The sequence below is a fragment of the Heloderma suspectum genome, chromosome 2 (assembly GCF_057233095.1).
Source record: "Heloderma suspectum isolate Gila_16-S chromosome 2, 16-S_ref, whole genome shotgun sequence".
NCBI classification, from domain to species: domain Eukaryota; kingdom Metazoa; phylum Chordata; class Lepidosauria; order Squamata; family Helodermatidae; genus Heloderma; species Heloderma suspectum.
The window spans coordinates 348,226,566-348,246,596 of record NC_139459.1 but is presented as its reverse complement, the minus strand read 5'-3'; the positions used below and the strand labels follow the sequence as shown (position 1 = coordinate 348,246,596).

Genomic DNA, 20,031 nt, shown 5'->3' with positions numbered 1-20,031 from the left:
CTGTTTTTACACAGCGGTGTTTTTTTTAATCCATCCAACGTGAGGAGCCATTCATTCTTCATTTTACATGCAACATAAGAGTAGTTGGAGGAGGTGGCTATTGCCCTCATGTCCTGTTGTGAGCTTCCCATGGGGGAATCTGGTTGGCCACTCTGGGAAACAGGACCCTGGACTAGACGGGCCTTTGGTCTGATCCAGCAGAGCTCCTTGTGTGTTCATACAGCCTTCATTAGCTTTGTGTCTACTTACAACCACAACAACCAAATCTAGTAGTAATGACAGCTATATATTACCTCATGTAGGCAGGATACCTCTTGTCCTGCCCCCAGCTCTGTATTGTATTCAAGTATAAGAAATGCATATGTTTATACTGTAGGTGGAGAGATCACGGATCTGCTAGCCGGGCCTGCTGTAGCTGGATCCTAGCAGTCCGAGATGAACTAGTAGAGACTTTCCTTTGATTGGGAGTCTTTCTTTACTTTTGGCCTAGCCAGCCAAGAAACAGGAGGCTCAGAAGACCTGGGAGATAAAACTATGTTTTTACCAGGCCTCACCCCTTTTTATCCAGCATCCACCATTAATTTCCCATTGGACCCAGCCTTCATTTGTGGCAACCTCTTTGTTTCCTGTGGACTGAGAGTTATTGTTTCTTTGTTATTCCATTGAAAGAGACTGTTCAATAAAGAATTGTTTGTTGGATTTAAAGAGAGGCTTGAGTTCAACTGGCTGAAAAGTGTCTATATGCAGTCCACATAGACAGGACAGTAAAAACAGAGTAACTCAGATTCCAGAGTAAAAAGACAGTAAATCAGATTCCAGAGTAAAACTAGGTGAAAGAAGTGAAAAGGGGTTCAAAAAGGACTGCGGAGCCTCCAGAGCAGAAGGGAAAAGGCCTCAGCCATAGCCAGAAGCAAGCAGTCAGTCACCCAGAGAAGTTACTTCTGAGTCAGTGTCCAATTCTCATATAAGACCACAGGGCAAACACAGAGGTGAAGTAAGGAGACTCACTAAGTGAACATGATGGCTTAAGCTTGGCTCTAGAAGGATGAGCCCAAGTTTGCTATCTGCAACAGCCCCTAAGCCACCCTGTGTTAAACAGCAAACCACTACTATGACAGAGCATTTGGAATCACGGAGCAATAGAAGTCAGTCAAGAGAAAGGGTCTGCAAACTGACCCCCAAGATGAGAGAGTTCTTGGAGACGCAAGAGGCTGAAAGAAGCATGGCTGAGAAGAGCAAGTGCTATGGAGATGGTCAAACAAGCATCTCATGCAGACGAATTACAGCATATTAGTGGCAGCACAGCAAAGCGCTGTGCTGAATGGCAGCAGTTGATACAAAGGCCTTGTATAAAGATACAAGTTTGTGCAAGGCATAAAGCTTAAAGGAAATAAGCAGCAGTCGTGAGAAGCTAGTTGCTAACCTCCAGTCCAACTTAAGAAATCAGATCCTGGCTGCAGAGGAGAGAGAGCTTCTGGAAGCCTTGCAACCCATACCTAGGGATGTCAGAGAATTCCGCCACGGGCCCCAATGAGTCCATGGCGGAAAGGATCCCTTACCTCCACCTCCCCATGGAATCCTTCCCGGACGGATCCTCCCTGCCGGCGGCTCCGGAGCACCAGTCATACGGCCGCCATTGCCGTGCCGTATCACTGGCTGAGGCTGACTCCGGACTCAAATGGCATCCACTACGCCATTTGCGGCCATAAAGTTCTTAGATTAAGCTAAATGCAGCCGTAAATGGCACGGCAATGGCAGCCGCCCATATCACTGGCGATATGGAGCTGGCTCCGCGGAATCACCACGGAGCAGCACCAGCCAAAGAGGATTCCAGAGAGAGGGACGGATCGCCTCCCCTCCCCCGCGGAACCCCCCTGGAACAAAAGGTAGGGGTTCCGCCCATCCCTACCCATCCCTTGCCATAACAATTAGTAAAAGAGAGAGCCTTCCAGAGCCCAAAGGTAAAAGCTGTCCCTCGTCCAGAGCTTCATCACCATCAAGCTCCAAGACTTCGTCTAGACATACAGGGAGGTCTAGCGGGTCTAGCCAGGCAAGTAGCAACGCTCCTGCCATTGCAGCACAAGCACTCGCAGGAAGCAGCAGCAAGAAAACGTGCGGAGCATGCAAAAATAGAAAAGGCGGTGCAATTTGAAGCTGCAGATTGTGAAGCCGAGGCTGCACGCAAAAGGGCAGAAATTGAGGCCGAGGAACTCCACAGACAAACCAGAGTGACTGCAACCTTGGCTGCACTTAAAGAGGAAAAGGTGGCAGCAGAAGCAGCGGCCCTTGCTAAAGCCCTCCAGGAACCATAAAACGTGAAGAGGTGGACTTCCAGCCTGAAGAATTAGGCGAGGTGGATCAGGATAGCAGAGTATGTGTCAGCTGAGTGTGCGTTTCTGCTTGAGCCCAACAAGAATGAGCCCCCCACGTCCCAGATGGATGAAGATGAGCCGGCACAACTCACTCAACGCCTGCCAGGGCATGTGGCAGTGCCCAGCCAGCCCCGCATTCCAGACTCACGCATCAAAAGAGATCATCAGACTGGTCAGAAAGAGCAAAGCCCTAACAGCCAAACATGGTCGTATCGCCCCATGTCATACGTTGCTGAGTCCCTCTTTGATGACCACACCTCACTGGAGGTACCAGCAGGAAGACCCGACATGTATGTTCCTCGAAGTAAGACACGGCCAGTGCCTCTCAAGCAGCATGCAGGGTCTTACAATATGTGTCAAAGGCCACAGCGCACCCAGAGGGATGCCTTTGACACCAGTGACCTAGCTGCTCAGTTGTCTAAATGGGACCTGTTACTCAGAGGACTTACAAAATTCAGTGATCATCCAGAAGGCTCTGGAAAAACAAGTTTCTGAATGCCATCAGGGACATAAGACTTACGGTCAATGATGAACTTACTCTAATTACTACCTGGCTGGGACATGAGTCAGCAACCCAAGCACAGCGGAGCCATGCATCCTGCATAGGTGGCCCAGACGCAGCACTGAACCGGGTGTGAAACAGATTGGAGCCAGGCTATTGAGCATCCATAGAGATCGAAAACACTCTCTTGACGAAATTAGGAAATTTTCCTAAGATTCCAAACAAAGACTACCACAAGTTGTGGGACCTAGCAGACCTGCTGCAAGAGATCGCAGCAGCAAAAGCAGAGCTGTACCTCCCAGGGTTCTTGTGCCTTGACCACTACATGTCACAAAAGCCCATCATAGGGATGCTACCACACTCAGTCCAAGAAAAGTGAATCTCTGTGGTTGAGAAATACAGAGAAAGATACCAAGACATTTTTCCTCCTTTCTCTATCCTTGTCAGCTTTATCAAGAAAATGGCTCAACAGAAGAATAACTCCTGTTTTGACTTCTCTACACCAAGCACCAGCAATCCTAACTATGACAAGCCATCATCACGTAACTTCAGACCCAGTCCAGCCATGACTATACAGAAGACAGATGTAGCAGGTGCCACACTGAGGTCCAAGAAGGTAGAAAGTCCAGACCAACTCTGCCTATTGCACAAGAAAGCTCACCCTTTAAGCAAGTGTCAAGGATTCAGAGAAAAGCCCTCCCAAGAACGTAAGGCCCTGTTAAAGGACCACAAGATTTGCTATAGGTGCCATGCCTCTACAGAACACCTTGCTAAGGAATGCAAAGTTGCCATAAAATGTGAAGAATGCAACAGTGACAGGCATAACACCGCCTTGCATCCAGACACCAAAAGAACCAACCCCTCCCAGCCTGCCTCTCCCATCACCAAGCACAGCACAGAGAGGACAGAGCAAGCCCATGCCACCAAACTTGGAGAAGGAGCCAAGTCACCTGACACTATGGCAAAGTGCACCCAAGTATGTGGAAATGGGAGGCAAGGCAAGTTTTGTGCCAAAGTATGCCTAGCCAAAGAGTTTCTGGAAGGGCAGCCTAAGAAATCTATGAAATTATATGTTGTGCTAAATGACCAGTATAATCAGTCACTGGCAAGGCCTGAGTTTTTCAACATGCTTTATCTTTATGGGGACAAAATTCCTTACACAATCAAGACATGCATGGGTGTCGCCAAGATGGCAGGGAGAAGAGCCACAAGTGTTTGGGTATCATCCTGTGATGACAAGGTTCTCTTTCCCCTTCCCACGCTGATAGAATGTGACAGCATACCAGACAACAGGAAGAGATCCCTACACCAAATGCAGCTTTATGTCATCCTCATCTGAGTCCTGCATTGAGCAGGGGGTTGGACTCGATGGTCTTATAGGCCCCTTCCAACCCTACTATTCTATGATTCTATTCTATGATTCTATGACTGCAATAGCGAAACACACTCCGCCTCTCAACCCAGAGGTTCAAATACTATTACAGCTTGGAAGAGATGTCATGCAGACCCATCAGGTTCGCCAGCAATGTAACAGGCCCAGTGAAGCACCCTCAGCCCTTAAGTATGACCCTGGATGGGTCATTGTGGGAAATGTCTGTATAGCTCAGCTCTGCAAGCCAAGTAATGCAAGTGCCTACCTCACAAGTGTGTTCAAGAATGGTCGGACCTTGTATTTTGAGCCATGCCCAGAACATTTCACAGTAAAGGAAGACCTTTCTCTTGATAGAGAACTTCAGCCATTAAGAAGAAAGAGACACACCCTAGGTGACACAGTGCTTCAAGACCCAGAACAAGAGGCTGAAATCCGTTCAGAAGTCACCTGCCTGAAAACAAAGACTGCCCCAGAGAACTGCCTAGAAACACACCATTTTGAGCGTTAAAATGCCAGCGAAAGCGGCGTCCCTCTAGGAGTCAGCAATGACTCGGTGCTTGCACAGGAGGAACCTTTCCTTTCCTTTCCTGAGTGGTCACCACTCTCCCAAGGAGTAGCACACCTAATCCATTATGCACAATCCTTCCATCGTGTACAAGACAATACATCTAGCACTTGCCGTCACTGGCGCCAGTGCACCAAAACACAGACGCCTGAGGAACTGCAGCAGAGAAAGTAATCTTGCAAAGCATCCAAGAAGAAGTTTACCCAACAGAGATCCATTGTGTCAGAGAAGGAAGGAACAATCCCCAGAACAGCACTCTGCTAAAGCTAAGCCCACTCATCGATGAAGATGGGTTACTAAGTGTTGGAGGCCACTTGAATCAGGCCAAGCTAGAATCAGTAATGTGCAACCCAATCATCCTACCAGCACAACACCACATCACTACGCTGTTAGTGCACCATGATCGTGAATGTGTCCAGCATCAAGGACGTCACTTCACTGAAGGTGCAATTAGAGCTGCAGGTTTTGGGTATGGGAATATTAGGAAGCAGTCTGATAAATTTCCAGATAGCAGTTGCAAGAAACAGTCTGTTAAGACTTACAGTCAAGGTGAAAAAGGATAAAAAACTTTATTCAAGGTTAAAAAAAAAAAAAAAGGAATATACATGGTCTTCTCAGCTGCTGGAAAATAAAACAGCACCTCATTGCAGAGGGAGGAGAAAAAAGGGGGAGGGGAAATAAGATGTAGGAGTGACAAAGGGCAATTAAAGGCAGGTTAAGCAAGTTAACCTTTTATTTACCAGAGAGAGGATTAGTCAGCAGGGACAGAATAATTATCATAACTATAACTATTTGATCAAGTAAACTCCCTTGTGGACAGTGGGAATGCTGTAGACATCATATACCTCGACTTCAGCAAAGCTTTTGACAAAGTGCCCCATGATATCCTGATGAGCAAACTAGCTCAAAGTGGGCTAGATGAAACCACGATCCAGTGGATCCACAGTTGGGCTACAGAATCGGACTCAAAGAGTGCTTATCAATGGGACCTTCTCAAACTGGGGAGAGGTAATGAGTGGGGTACCGCAGGGCTCAGTCCTGGGCCCAATGCAGCACTCAGACAGCTGAGATCCGACTGCGGCACCAACTTCATAGGAGGCTGCTGAGAATTAGGAAGATGCGGACAAGTTTGACCCGGTCCTCAGTCACTTTTTGAGCATTCAGAACCACACTTGGTTATTCAACCCTCCCCATGCCTCTCATATGGGCAGAGCATGGGAACGATTGATTGGCATTGCATGCAGAATTCTGGACTCTATGCTGACAGGAACTCATTTTCTCACCTTAACTACTCTCCTAGCAGAGGTGGCAACTATGATCAATGATAGGCCACTAGTTCCTGTTTTGTCTGACCCAGAGAACCCAGTGATTCTGACACCTTCCACCTCGCTTACACAAAAAACAGGAAAATGGGTTGCCCCTCCAGGACTATTTGATGCCAAAGACCTCTACAAGCGGCAGTGGAGACAGGTGCAATTACTGGCCAACGCCTTCTGGAAGAGATGGAGAAACAAGTACTTGACAACACTACAGAGTCACCCAAAGTGGCAGGACTCTGAACCCAATTTGCAGAAAGGAGACATTGTTCTCCTGAGGGAGAAAGAGGCAAGATGTAGTGTAGCCTATGGGAATAATCTCAAAGGTCATTCCCAGAGTAGATGGGAAGGTCTGCAAAATTGAGATACGAACAGCCAAACGAGGTATCCCAAAGACATTCATGAGGCCAGCCACTGAAGTTGTGCTTCTAGTGTGTTCCGAAAAAGTTCTGGCATAAAAGAGAATAATTTTATTTCTATACTGCCCCATAGCCAAAGCTCTCTGGGCAGTTCCACAAAAATTAAAAACCATTAAACTACATAATATAAAATATAAAAACCATTCACATAATGACATAAAACATAAAGCACACACACAACAACATATATCTAAAACAATTTGAAATAATCAGCCAGGGAGAATCAGGAGATTCATTATACACTGCCAAATCCCTGAAAGAAGAGGGCAGTTTTAACTTGGCACCAAAAAGATGACAATGTTTGTGCCAGGTGGGCCTCATCAAGGAGATTATTCCATAAATGGGGAGCCACCAACAAAAAAGCCCTCTCCCTTGTTGCCACCCTCTGAGCCTCCCTCGGAGGAGGCTCCCAGAGGAGGGCCTTAGATGTAGAGCATGGTGTATGGGTCGGTTCATGCCGGGAGAGGCATTCTGTCAGGTACTGTTGTCCCAAGCCATGTAGGGCTTTATAGGTAATGACAGTAACTATTCTTATCTAAAGTTGATATCAGTTGATATCAGTGTTATATTTTGTTAATATAAAAAGAGGGATAGTGGAATTCAAAGAATTCCTGGCGGGGAGTGTGCTGCCCCCAGCTCTGTATTGTATTAAAGTATAAGAAATGCATATGTTTCTACTGTGGGTGGAGAGATCACGGATCTGCTAGCCAGGCCTGCTGTAGCTGGATCCTAGCAGTCTGAGATGAACTAGTAGATACTTCCCTTTGGGCTGGAGTCTTTCTTACTTTCAGCCTAGCCAGCCAAGAAGCAGAAGGCTCAGAAGACCTGGGAGAGAAGACTGTCTTTACAGCCTCACCCCTTTTTATCTAGCATCCACCAATAATTTCCCACTGGACCCAGCTTTCATTGGTGACAACCGTCTTATTTCCTGTAGACTGTGAGTTACTATTTCTTTGTTGTTCCATTGAAAGAGATTGTTCAGTAAAGAATTGTGGGATTTAAAGAGAGGCTTGCGTTAAACTGGCTGAAAAGTGTCTATATGCAGGGCACATAGACATGGAGACAGCACACCTCTGTATACCAGTTGCTGGGAACACGAGTGGAAGGGTACCTGTTCCATTGTGTGAAAAAGATGCTGGACTAGATGGGCCTTTAGTCTGATCTAGCAGGGCTCTCTGTAGGTTGCTAGAGCAGTTATCCGCTCTGTGACGCACACTTTTACAAACTAACTGGAATAATAACGAGGAAGAAGTAAAAGCTGGATCCATGAAATCAAAAACAGATCTCTTAATTTCACATGATTTTTTTTTACAGGAGCTACCCCTAAAACCACCATCCAATCACAGATCACCTCTGCCTCCACAGACTGAACCTTGAAAATCATGGATCTGACCTTTTTAGTGCCACCGTGGTTCAAAAACATACATCCAAAGCATGGATCCTAATGATTTTTGGTGTGGATACCACAAAAATATGATCAAATCATATCTGCAGCCAGGGATTGCACCAGACAAACCATGGATCTGGTTATCATTGCACTGCCACTGTACAAAAACATGGATCTCAGGTATAGATCCTCATGATCTCTATGGGGAAAACCCTCCAAACCACATAATAATCAAGAGGATCCATTTTTGATTTCGTGAATCCTACTTTTACCCATTTTTTAAAATGAAACTCTTTGAGTAACTATGTTTTGCCCTGCCTCTGTCATAGAAAGAGTTCTTAAATTGGTCTTTCCTCCGTCTTTTCTGCTCCTTTTCCTCTCTCCCACTCCCTTTCCCAAATCCACAGGAGGATTCAAAGTGCTGTCCATTTATTTCCCAACTTTAGATTTATTTCAAAGGGGTGGGGGGATGAAGTCGACAAAAAGGAAGAGACAGCCCTGTTTCTCCAAGTTCTGGGAAACGCTATACTAAAGTTCCTCACTGCCCGGCCCGGCCCGCTTCACCTGCATCTGCGAGCGGCGAGACTCGAGGTTCCTCCAGAGAGTTTTTTCTTCTGACAACTCGCCCGCGAAGACCCCGACCCCTGGCCTGGAGCTCCTGTGACCGTGCAGAAACTATACCGATTGTCTGACTCAGCCAATTACTCCCCTCCTCAGCCCCCTATCTCACCAATCAAAAGTCGGGATACTCAAGAGGCAGGCTGACCGAAAGCCCAGTACCTGCTGGGAGGTGTAGTTTTTTCAGGTGCCATATTTTATGAGGGCTTGTCTTGGCGTATTCTCTCCGCTTTCCGTTCCGTGAATGTGCAAAGCGGCATGTAGGATTAAAATCAATAAAATATTGAAAAAGAGTAACAAGCATAGCAATAATGCCCAAGAAAGCAGGTAAAACACAAATGCAAAACAATAGGGAGAGGAGTCCTGCTTTTCCCCAGGATAAAATCACTCAGTGTCCGTCCTATTGTTATGTCTGTATCAAGTGTAGTTTAAATACAACCTACTGCTGTTTATTATTGCTGTATGGCGATTTTTGGACTTAAATTGTGTATGGTTGTCACTACAATTTACTGCATTCTTAAGAAGTGATTGGTCCATTGTTAGAGACCTTGTGTATTTACTTGTATAAACAAGTTCTGTGGGGTGTACATATAAGCCATATTCGTGGTAAATTATTTATATTTTTAATTCTGAGTGTATAATTTTGCTTTTTGTAATATACATCACTTGTGGATCTGTTGATTTGTTCAATTGGTGAACAAATATTGAGGGTCCTCCTCCTTCTTGATTCACATTTCCACCTTAGGATGATGTACACAAAAGTGGGCCAGCAAAAACTTTGCTATTTATTTTGCCCCTCCCCTCCAGTAAGTTTAGTTCCTTCCATCTCCACTTAGAACAGGACTATGTCCTGCACGTTGCTGTTTGTTGTTGTTGTTCAGTTGTTCAGTCGTGTCCGACTCTTCGTGACCCCATGGACCATAGCACGCCAGGCCTTCCTGTCCTGCGCTCTCTCCCGGAGTGTGCTCAAGTTCACATTCATTGCATCCGTGATGCTATCTAGCCATCTCATCCTCTGCCGTCCCCTTCTCCTTTTGCCTTCAGTCTTTCCCAGCATCAGGGTCTTTATAATTAGTACCTGGGGCATTGCTAGGCAGTTCAAAGATTTGGAGTCCAGGCCCATAGGACACAAATCTATATAAAATCTGCATAAGTTAATTTATATCTATATATGCAAATATAGAAATAACTACGATTTAGTTAATTTTTCACAGGAGGCAAAGCCAGCCAATGCATTTCTCATCCAAATCATCTCAAATAACATACATTATTCAATTAATTTGCATCCTAGACCAGATCATCCCAAACCAATGGAAAAGTATTCCCCACCCCTTTCATTGCCATGCAGGTGAAGATGGTGTGTGTGCGCGTGTGTGTGTTGCGGCATGTGGAAATGGGAGAGTTAACCCTTCTCTCCCCGGCTGCAATCATCCTTGAAAATTGCCCCCTGCATGGCTGTTAAGCTGAGAAAAAAAACTTCTATTTGCATCAATGGAGACTCTGTGTTCTCGGTGTATGTCCATGGGATAAAGTGGCTTTGGATCTAAAACCTCCCCCAATCCACCCCTGAGACACCCCATTTTGTCCCCCACAGCCTTCAGAACACCACAGCCAGCTCAGAAACGGGTGGAGCTTCCTGCACGTACACTGGGAGCCCTCCAAGTACAGACCAGCTTCGCCCACCCACCATGGGAAGGGAGGTTTACAGTGTCCTACAGCCCTTCAATCACTCTTTAAGGGAGCATAGGATTGCTGCCTTATTTACTATATTTATGTATAAGCTGTTTTTAACCATTAAAGTGATTTGCTTTAAAACAGTGAAAAGATCAGTTCAAACCACCATTGAGTCAAAGCCACCTTTGGCAATACCACACTGAGACACAATGTGGTATAATGACTGGAGAGTGTTGGGCTTGGGCATGGATTCAATCCCTGCTCAGCCTTCAGGTTCACTATTCAAGCTCACCAGTCACTATTTCTCAGGCTGTCTTTACACATGTCATTTATCGTGATTGGTCATTCATGGAAGTTTGCTGGTCATTTACATGACACCATCAACCTCCACGGCACATCCAGCTGTATCTGATCTTTATCCCTGCTAAAAACAACAACAACAACTCTGAGATAATCCACTATTTAAATGTAAATCTGCTTTAAAACTTGTGTGTAAATGTGCGGTTTTGCTATAACCAAAGTCTGGGAAGAAAAAGCCATTGAGAAGAGCAGGAAAATCAAAATTGCTCCCCATTCCCTCCTCCAGCATGTCTGCCTGTTGACCTGGACTGGGAGGAGAGCTCTCTTGGCTGGGAGACCCACTGATTCACCTCTTGCTCTCTGCCCCAAGGCTGCTGTGGAGAACTTGTTTGTCTGTGTAAAGAGCTGATCTTTATCTCCCTTAGAATGCAGAAACAGAAGCTCCAGTAAATTGTGAAATAAACAGCCTTGTGTGATGAGCCCCCAAGCCTATCCTGCTTTGGAGGGTTTGGGGAAAGATAAAGGGGCTCATAAAGGGGTAAGAGAAAATTGGGGCTGTCTGCAGTACATGTGAATGTATGAAACAATTTAATCAAACAATACAAGAATGGAAGTGCCATTATGTTTCTTTCTGGCATCCAATGTTTTCTGCTTCTATTTAGTGGATCTGTGTGATGTGGTTCTTAGGTAAGTGATATGGTCACAAGCCTAAAAGAGGAAGGATGCATTGCTCATGATGTCTTACATGGCTGGCTTCAGATGACACCAGTGGCAGTTGAAGGCCTATCCACACTGGTTTGGGGGAAGAGTGTCCTGATGTTTGCACTGACGTTTGCATAATTTTTTGTGTGGCTTGAGTAGTCTCAAAAACGTTTCTGCTTCCCTTCCCAAAGATAGAAAGTCTAACTTTGAGGAATCATCTCCCTCGCAAAGCTGGCTTCTCACTAGATTTATTTGAAAGCAACCCTGAGGAAAATGGAGGATGCAGACGGATATATGTCAATAGAACCAGGAAGAAGGACACAACCTGATCCCCAAAAGGAACAAGGTATTGACTGAAAGTGGGGCACTGTTAGCTTTAGCTGGCTGTTTATGTATGCCTAAATAGTTCATTTCCTAATGAAATTGCTGCTATTATTAGGAGAGTCAGTATAGCGTAGTGGTGAAGAGTGTTGGATTAGAGCCGGGGTGGGCAACTTGTGGCCCTCCAGATGTTTTGACCTACAACTCCCATGATCCCTAACCATTGGTTATGCTGGCTAGGGCTGATGGGAGTTTTAGACCAAAACATCTGGAAGGCCACCAGTTGCCCACCCCTGGATTAAGACTAGGCAAACCCAGATTCAAATCCCTGCTTAACCAGAAAGCTCACCCTGGGCAGTCATTCTCCTCCAAATGGATCTACCTCACAGGGATGTTGGGAGTTTAAAAGGCAGCAGCTATGTATGCTGCCCTGAGATCTTTGAAGGGAGAGTGGGATAAGAATTAAGCATCATATATTTAGGAAGATGTCTTATTGCGGAGTCCGACTGTTGGTCCATCAGCCTAGTCCTCTCTGTTCACACTAGTGGTGGTAGTGACTTTTCTCCAGCCCTTCTACTTGGGATTCCATTTCTTCAGTGGAAATGCTTGCAACAAAACCTAGCACCTTCTGTGAGGAGAGGCCATCACTCAGAGGCAGAGCACTTGCTTTGCTTGCAAAAGGTTCCAGGTTCAGTCCCTGGCATCTCCAGTAGGGCTGGGGGAAAACTCCTGTCTAAAACCCAGGAGGGCTGCTGTCAGTCAGTGTAGACGATTCTGGGCTAGATGGACCAACCGTCGGACTCTGCATGAGGCAGCTTCTTATGTTCCTATGGACCTTGGTCACTGGATGTCAGCTGATGGGTTGAGACCCACAAGTGGGTTATGCCAGTGACTTCACCATTGTCTTTCCATCTCTGTCCCGGGGGTTTTAAGGGTTGGGGAAAAAAAGACCCGTGCGTGCGTGTGTGTGTGTGTGTGTGAGAGAGAGAGAGAGAGAACTCAGAGGTGGCTCTATAGTTGGGGTGAATGGGATGGCGACCCTCTGCCTCTCCCCCACCCACTTGTGGCAGAGAAATCCCCCCACAACCAGGTATATTTGCTCTGATGCACAGCATGCAGTTGTCGATTGCCACACATGATCTTCTTCTGCTGTCCTCCCACAATCACAGTAGAATATTGAGTATCTGCCCTGCCCCACCAACCCCAATTCACACTAGCCGCCACTGAGAGAGAGAGAGCCAGTTTGCATGTAACAGTAGCAAATCATGTGTTAATTAACCCATTATTTGCCATGGAGTGTGCTGGGTGTGTGCTGCAGCCATTTTGAATATTCATCTCCCAATCAGACATCACGTAGACTTTTCCCCAGCCCTGCTACTTGGGACCCCATTTCTCAAGTGGAGATGCTTGCAACAGAAATAGCACCTTCTGTAACAGGAAACCAGCCAATGATGGGGAAACTGGGATATAAGATTGCCAGCTGGACAGACCACATAAAAAGGAGAGGGGTGGGTTAAGCTTGGCTTGTTTCTATGTGTTTCCAGTGCTTTAACTGGGTGGGATGCCACCTACTTCTTTTCAGGTGGACCTACAACCACCTGACTTCATTTCATTGGACATACGCTGGACTGCCCCAGTCTTGCAAAAAGCCACTCACCTCAAGCCAAAGGTATTTGTGAAGCTGGGAGAGACCGTCCATGTAGGATCAGGCAGGCACGTGCAAACACAGCTTGCTTTTCCTTCAGCTACTGAAGCCCAACTGTGCCTTTGCTGGGCTTAGGCAATGGAAGAAGAGGACGCTGTCTATCCACTTGCCAGTTTACTGCCTCTCCTAGCTCCACAAACCACTGGTCAAGGCTAGAGGATGGAACAGACCACCCAGAGCAGCTATTAATCCTATGATCATACCAACAACATAATAGGAATAATGAATACTATCATCTCTCCAGTAAGAAACTCCGTCCTATATATATCGCATATACTGGGATGGGCAACTTGTACCATTCTGACTACATAAGGAGCCACACATAGAATTTTGCTATTAGTATATAGCAGGCATCTTGCAGCCCTCCTACAATGGCTATGCTGACTAGGGCTGATGGGAGCTATAGGCCAAAACATCTGGAGGGCTGCAAGATGCCTGCTATATACTAATAGCAACATTATATGTGTGGCTCCTTATGTATGGTACCATTTATGTGCAAGAGGGAGGTTGTCAGCAGGCTTGAAGGAACCCCAAAGTGTTCAGAAGTACAAAAACATTTTTTCTAACACCCCCCCCAACAACAACCCCTAAGAAGGGGGACCCCACAAACAGCCCAGTGAGGGCTGATTATGCCCAGTGTCTATGGAATGCTGGCTGACTGAATGCTGGCGGGGGTGGGATTAATGGACTATCCTGAAACAGGACACGAGTGGTTGCCGTGGAAGCTGTTGGCTCCAATGTGTCAGTAGGGCGGTGAATCTGCTCCAGGTTTCAGTCAGAACTCTAAAGGAGCTATCCAAGGTGCAAAGCATTGGGCTGTATATGGGGTCCCCTCATTGGAAGGGACCCCAGAAACAGCTCTCATTGGGCTGTTTGTGGGGTTCCTCTCAGGGGTTGTTGTTGGTGGTGGTGGTGGTGGTGTGTGTTGTGTGTGTGCGTGTGTGTGTGCGTGTGCCAAGAGCACACACAAGTGTGACATCGGAGCCAAGAGCCTCCACCGAGTGGTTGTAGTCCTTAACAGGAGCACTCCACACTTGCAACTTTTTGTTCAAAGTCCAGCTTCTAACTAAAACAGCATCCAGTCTAATCATTAGTTTGGTTTCATACACCCCTGCACCCCAGTTTTTAAGCAAGAAGCTTATATAAGCAACGGTCTTATGGTTTTTAAAGGGACGCTATCATGCCAATTATGCTTCTTGGCAGGTGCTGTGGTGAGGAAGTGCACCACTATGACACAATGTTTTGGAAAGTTATTTTTAAAGTATGTCATGCTTATTTTTAAGAAGTGTTCAGATAATTGTGTAATTGTGGTGCACTTCCTCACGACAGGGTCTGGGCAAGTATGTCATGCCTTAGTAGCAAATTAAATGAGTGATTTATACATAAACAATCTGGTGGGCATCACACACTCACACACACACTTCCCCCCACCCTGGATTCCTACTGCAGATCACCTCCCCCCATCTCAGTGATATTTTTTATTTATTATTTATTAATAATACGTATATACTACTTACTATAATAATCTCTGAGCGGTTTACATCTAAATATTAAAAATCACATTTAAATACACTATTAAAAACAGTTTCAACTATAATAACAATACAAAGTAATACAAGGATCAGTAAGATGGAGCAGCATATGGTTAAACACAGTTAATTACAAGCTACAGAAAGCCTGGGTGAACGTGTCTTCAGGAGGCGATACTGAGCGATATTGCTGGGATGGGAGGGAGGTTAATGCTGCTCCCCATGGAAGTGATGTGATTCTCCAGGGAAAGAGGTGAGATAGGCGTCATCCCCGCACACTCCCTTTTCCTCTGCTGCGTCAGGCTCCCACCAATCTGCCAAACAGCTGATTGGCGGGATGACAGGGGCCTGATTCTCCAGTGAAAGAGGGAGCGTGGGGATGACGCTTTGCATACCCTCTTTCCCTGAAGCCTCAAGCTCCTGCCAGCCCACCAAACAGCTGTTTGGTGGACTGGTGGGAGCCAAAGCAGCAGCAGGGCAGCAGGAGCAACAGGAACATGGGAGTGGCACAAATGGCCCTGGAGGGGTCACATGCGGCCCACGAGCCATCTGTTGCCCACCCCGATTATATAACATCCAGTTCGGATGTCATGACAGAGTGAGCGTCCTGGTGCACACTGTCCAATTGCTCTTGCTGCATGCATTGTGTGCAAATCAGGAACTCTGGCTTGTTGGAGGAGAGGCAACCCAGAATTGGAACCCAGAGTTTAAATGTAATGGAATATCCTGGAAAAAGGCATATCCAGCTGGAACCCTGAAGAGGAGTGCTCTACACTGCAACATTTTGTTGCAATTCTGAAGTGTGCTTTTCATAAACTCAAAGCAGCTGCAGCTGTGTTTTCATGATTCAATTTAAATCCCACAGGTTCTTGTTCAAAATGCTGGAAAATCACACTGGGGGTTTTGCTGGTAGGAAGTATTGTTCTAAACGTGGCCCTAATCACACTTCTACTAGGTAGGTTTCTACTGTATTCTAAGATGTTTCAGTGTTGCCACATATTTTAAGATGTTGTGGATTGCCACATATTTCCTCAGTCCTTCTGCCATGTCCTTTACAGGTGAAATATAGCAAAATATAGTAGATGAAACTTTGCCTGTTAATTTATCCCCATGTCAGGAAAAGCTTTACCTGTTACATTTCTGGATGTTAACCTGATGTGGGAGGGTGAAGAAGAAAGACTAGCAGCCTCATTTTAATAACCCTATTTTAAGGAACTGATGCCATTAAGGGACTGATGCCAGTTTGTTTATTAATTATTGTGGTTTGGTGGGGGGTTGTTTTAAATGTTTTACTGATTATTGTTTGTATTTGTTATGATGTTGTATTCTCATGTCTGATTTTGTAAACCATTTAGAGATTTTTTAGGTATGATAAGTGCTATATAAATTGATTTAATAAGTAAATATGTATCAACAGGGAATATTATGTTGCCTTTAAGAACTTTGAGGAATAGCCTGTTCTATGTCATTGCCAAAGCTACACTACCACTTTGAAAACAAAACAAAACATTTTTCCCAGAGAACTTTTCCTAGAACACGTGTTCAGCTCAGAGTTTCCAAGATATTTACCAGCTCCTACTCTTCTGCCTTTAAGAGCAAACTTACTTGGTTCAGCTTTAATTGGCCCCTTCCTATAGAAATCCCTGAGGCCACCTCTTTCTATCTTTATTGGCTTTAGGTTAAGATTTTTTTTGTTTTTTAAAAAAATGCAAACAGCTTTCTCTTGACCATAGTCTTAATTGACTTTTGTCAGGTTAATTTTTATTTTAGTATTTTCTGTTTCTAGAGTTATTTTATTTATTATATGTTTACTATTTTTGTGTTGCATGTCACTGTGAGCACATCCAGTGGAACAGTGATGAAAATACTATGAATAATAGTTTTGGAGGAATTGAGGTGCTGTGTCATCAGCATAAAAGACATGTGCAGCTTTCCTCACCATTATATCTCCATGCCAGAAAAGACCTTCGCCTCTTGATGCTCTGCTTGTCATGGAAAAGTTAAAGTTACAGGCCCTTTGTTCACTAGCAAGATGGTGGCATCAAGAGTTGTCAAATTGCCAACTGGAGATCACATCTGCCTCTTTTTAAGGCTAAGATGTGGCCACAATGTATTTTGTCCTATTCCTTCTATGTTCCCTTTGTGATTCTCCTCTCCCACCTGGTGGAACAAAGACAATGCTCATTTGGCCATCGAAGAAGTTGTGGCGGCAACCTTTTTCACAGTTGTAGAGGAAACAGGTGACCTCCAGGTTGCCCTAACCCAGGAGTGGGGAATGTATGGCACTCCAGATTCTCGTGGACTGCAACTTCCATTGGTTCTAGCTGGCATAGCCAATGGTGAGGGGGTTGCTGGGAGTTGCGGTTAACCATATGTGGAGTGCCACAAATTGCCCATCCCTGCTCTAAACCTATGTAATTATAGACCCACATCCACACACACACACACACACACCCCACTAACCAGGCCTATAGCCGGGGGGGGGGGCTTGGGGGGGGCTCTGCCCCCATACATTTTCTCTTCCCCCTGCATTTTTTACAATCAAATAAACCTGATCTCATCTGATATTGGAAGCTAGGCAGGGTCAGCCCTGGTTAGTACTTGGATGGGAGACCGCCTGGGAATCAGGCTTCCTGCATTGAGCAGCAGGTTGGACTCCAAGGTCTTGTAGGCCCCTTCTAACCCCATGATTCTATAAGAACACATGATTCTATAAGAAAAAAAACAGTTTATAATTTGGCTTTTAAAAGGCCTGCAAACCAGATGAACTGCCGCCTACTTTTTTGGCAGCCCCCACCCCCAGTCTTTAAACTGGCTATGGGTCTGCACTAACCTGAGTTGTTTTGTTTTTTTTAAGTTTTCCAGAACATAAATGTGGAAAATGGTTCCTGCCCATCGACTTCACCCAATTCCTGTGATTGGGTCCCAGGCAATTCAACAGGTAATTTTAAACCCCTTCTGTTTGTCCGCTTCTTGAATTCAAGGCCTGCAACAATCCACCACCACAGCAGCTTGAAACAAGAATTAGGGTGCTACACGGATGTCCCGATTGTTAAATCTGAAATGTTGGAGGGTATAAAGTCAATGACTGCAGCAGGAAAATGTCTTTGTTTACTATAACACTATGGTAGAAAAAGCTGCATCGCAAAAAATTCCTTGTGTGGCCCTCAAAGATGGAGGTGTCTCCTCAAGATCTCACAGGGTTCAGAAACCTGTGTGGCCCTCCAGATGTTGCTGGACTACAACACCCCTCATCCCTGATCATGCACCATGCTGGATGAGGCTGATGGAAGCTGGAGTCCAACAATATCTGCCCACAAATTCCCTACAGTACTTTAGAACAAGGCTGGTGAAGTTCAACTAAGGCACAGTAGACAAAACTACAAACTGTCAAGCCTGTTACAGACAGCTTCTTATGCTTTCTATACATTGGACACACACAGCAAAACTATTAAAATATAGATATTCAAATGGAGCTGGAATCTAGTAACAGCTGGAAACAGTGCTGACTCCAGATTTTAGAGTGTTTGGAGCAAGACATCCTGAGTGGGCCTCCTCCCTCCATGAGTGGACCTTCTCGCTGCCATTGTCACCAACTCCATTTGTTCCTCATCCACTTGCTCATCACTGCTACCACTTGCTTGCTTGACAGGCAGAGAGCGAATGAGCAAGTAGGCAGGGGCATCTACTGCTCCTCCTTCTCCCTACCTTCCCACCATTGTCTGGGCTGGAGTGAGAGGCAGGTCAACAAGCAGGTTGTAATGGTGAACAGGTGGAGCAAGTCCAGGGGGCTCTTATCAGTGGGCCCCTACTGGGGTGTGAGCCCTTGGCAGGTGCCCAACCATGCATACCCTTGATGCTGCCCCTTGGCTGGATTTTTAAGGTTGTCTACGTCTGGAAGAAGCAAGAACCATATCACCTGTTACTGTTTCTGCCACAGTGTGAGCCACCAAATTCTCCCCTAGGGATGGAATCTACCATCGTCTACCTACCGTCTTTTTTCCACTGCAGCCCATGTGACTCTGGATCCAGACTCTGCTCATCCACGGCTTGTCGTATCTCGGGATCAGAAAAGTGTAAAATGGGGAGAGGCGGAGCAGAGCCTTCCCCCAAACCCCAAGAGATTCACTCAGCGTGTTTGGGTGCTGGGCCAGAAGGGGTTCAACTCAGGGCAACACTGCTGGGAGGTTGAAGTGAAGGGTAATGGGGAATGGGCTGTGGGGGTTGCCAAGCAGTCTGTGAGGAGAGAAGGACTGCCTGACTTCAGCACCACCGAAGGCATCTGGGGTGTTGGAGAATATTGGGGAAAGGGGAACTACCTGGCTTTCACTGCCCCACAACACACACGGCTTCATCTTGACAAGAAGCCCCGGCAGATTCGCGTGTTTCTGGATTACACCCAAGGGCTGGTGGATTTTTTCAATCCTGAAACGAAGCTTTCACTCTACACTTTCCAGTCAGCTTCTTTCTCTAGGGAAATGATCTATCCCTGGTTCCGTGTGTGGGACGGAACAGAACTTATATTGCATCCCTGAGGCACTGAAATCAACACAAAATGGCCATCTCTAGAGCCAGGAGTAGGCAACTAATTGCCCTCCAGATGTTTTGGGCTACAATTCCCATAAACCCTGACTATGGTGGCTGGAGCTTATGGGAGTTGTAGTCCAAAACAGCTGGAGGGCACCTGGTTGCCTGTTTCTGCTTAGACTATCCTAAACTCTATGATCCTGGAGGACTCCCCTGAGAGCCAGTGTGGTGTAGTGGCAAGAGTGTTGGACTAGGAGCTGGGAGATCCAGGTTCTAATCCCCTCTTGGCCATGGAAGCTCACTGGGTGACTTTGGGCCAGTCACAGACTCTCAGCCCAACCTACCTCACAAGGTTGTTGTTGTGAGGATAACATGGAGAGGAGGAGGATAATGTAAGCCGCCTTGGGTTCCTTGCGAGAGGAAAAAAGGCGGGGTATAAATGCAATAAATAAAAATAAATAAAATGTGTCTCTTTGTAGGAAGACACCACAACAGCCCCTAAAGTGGAGGCCTAGACTTCAGGGGCAGTTAGTTCATTCTCCATAGTTACAAACAGGATCTTCCAGTGCTAAAAGTCAAACTACAAAAGTGAGCGGGTGTTTTGCATAACTGAAGTGTGTGAGCTATTGGAACCAGGAAACATCCTACTGTGCTAATTCTCTATCCTGCCCTGAGCACTTTGAATAGTACAAGAGAGAAATCTTAACATTAAAATGATTTTA

At 45.9% G+C, this 20,031-nt stretch overlaps 2 protein-coding genes across 3 annotated transcripts in view; one reads left to right on the top strand and one right to left on the bottom strand.

Moving 5' to 3' along the window:
• LOC146355444 (uncharacterized) overlaps positions 1-8,624 on the bottom strand; it is a 21,829-nt gene extending 13,205 nt beyond the window's left edge. For both annotated transcript variants that reach the window (XM_084830576.1, XM_084830577.1), the window contains exon 1: positions 8,498-8,624. The gene's annotated coding sequence lies outside the window, so the exon portion shown is untranslated. The remainder of the gene's footprint in view (positions 1-8,497) is intronic.
• Positions 7,362-20,031, top strand: LOC146355443 (E3 ubiquitin-protein ligase TRIM7-like). The gene is made up of 5 exons (XM_084830623.1): positions 7,362-7,483; positions 11,419-11,573; positions 15,648-15,737; positions 17,640-17,723; positions 18,794-20,031. The coding sequence occupies exons 2-5, from the start codon at positions 11,501-11,503 to the stop codon at positions 19,315-19,317; spliced, it is 771 nt and encodes a 256-aa protein (XP_084686749.1). The 5' UTR covers positions 7,362-7,483; positions 11,419-11,500; the 3' UTR covers positions 19,318-20,031.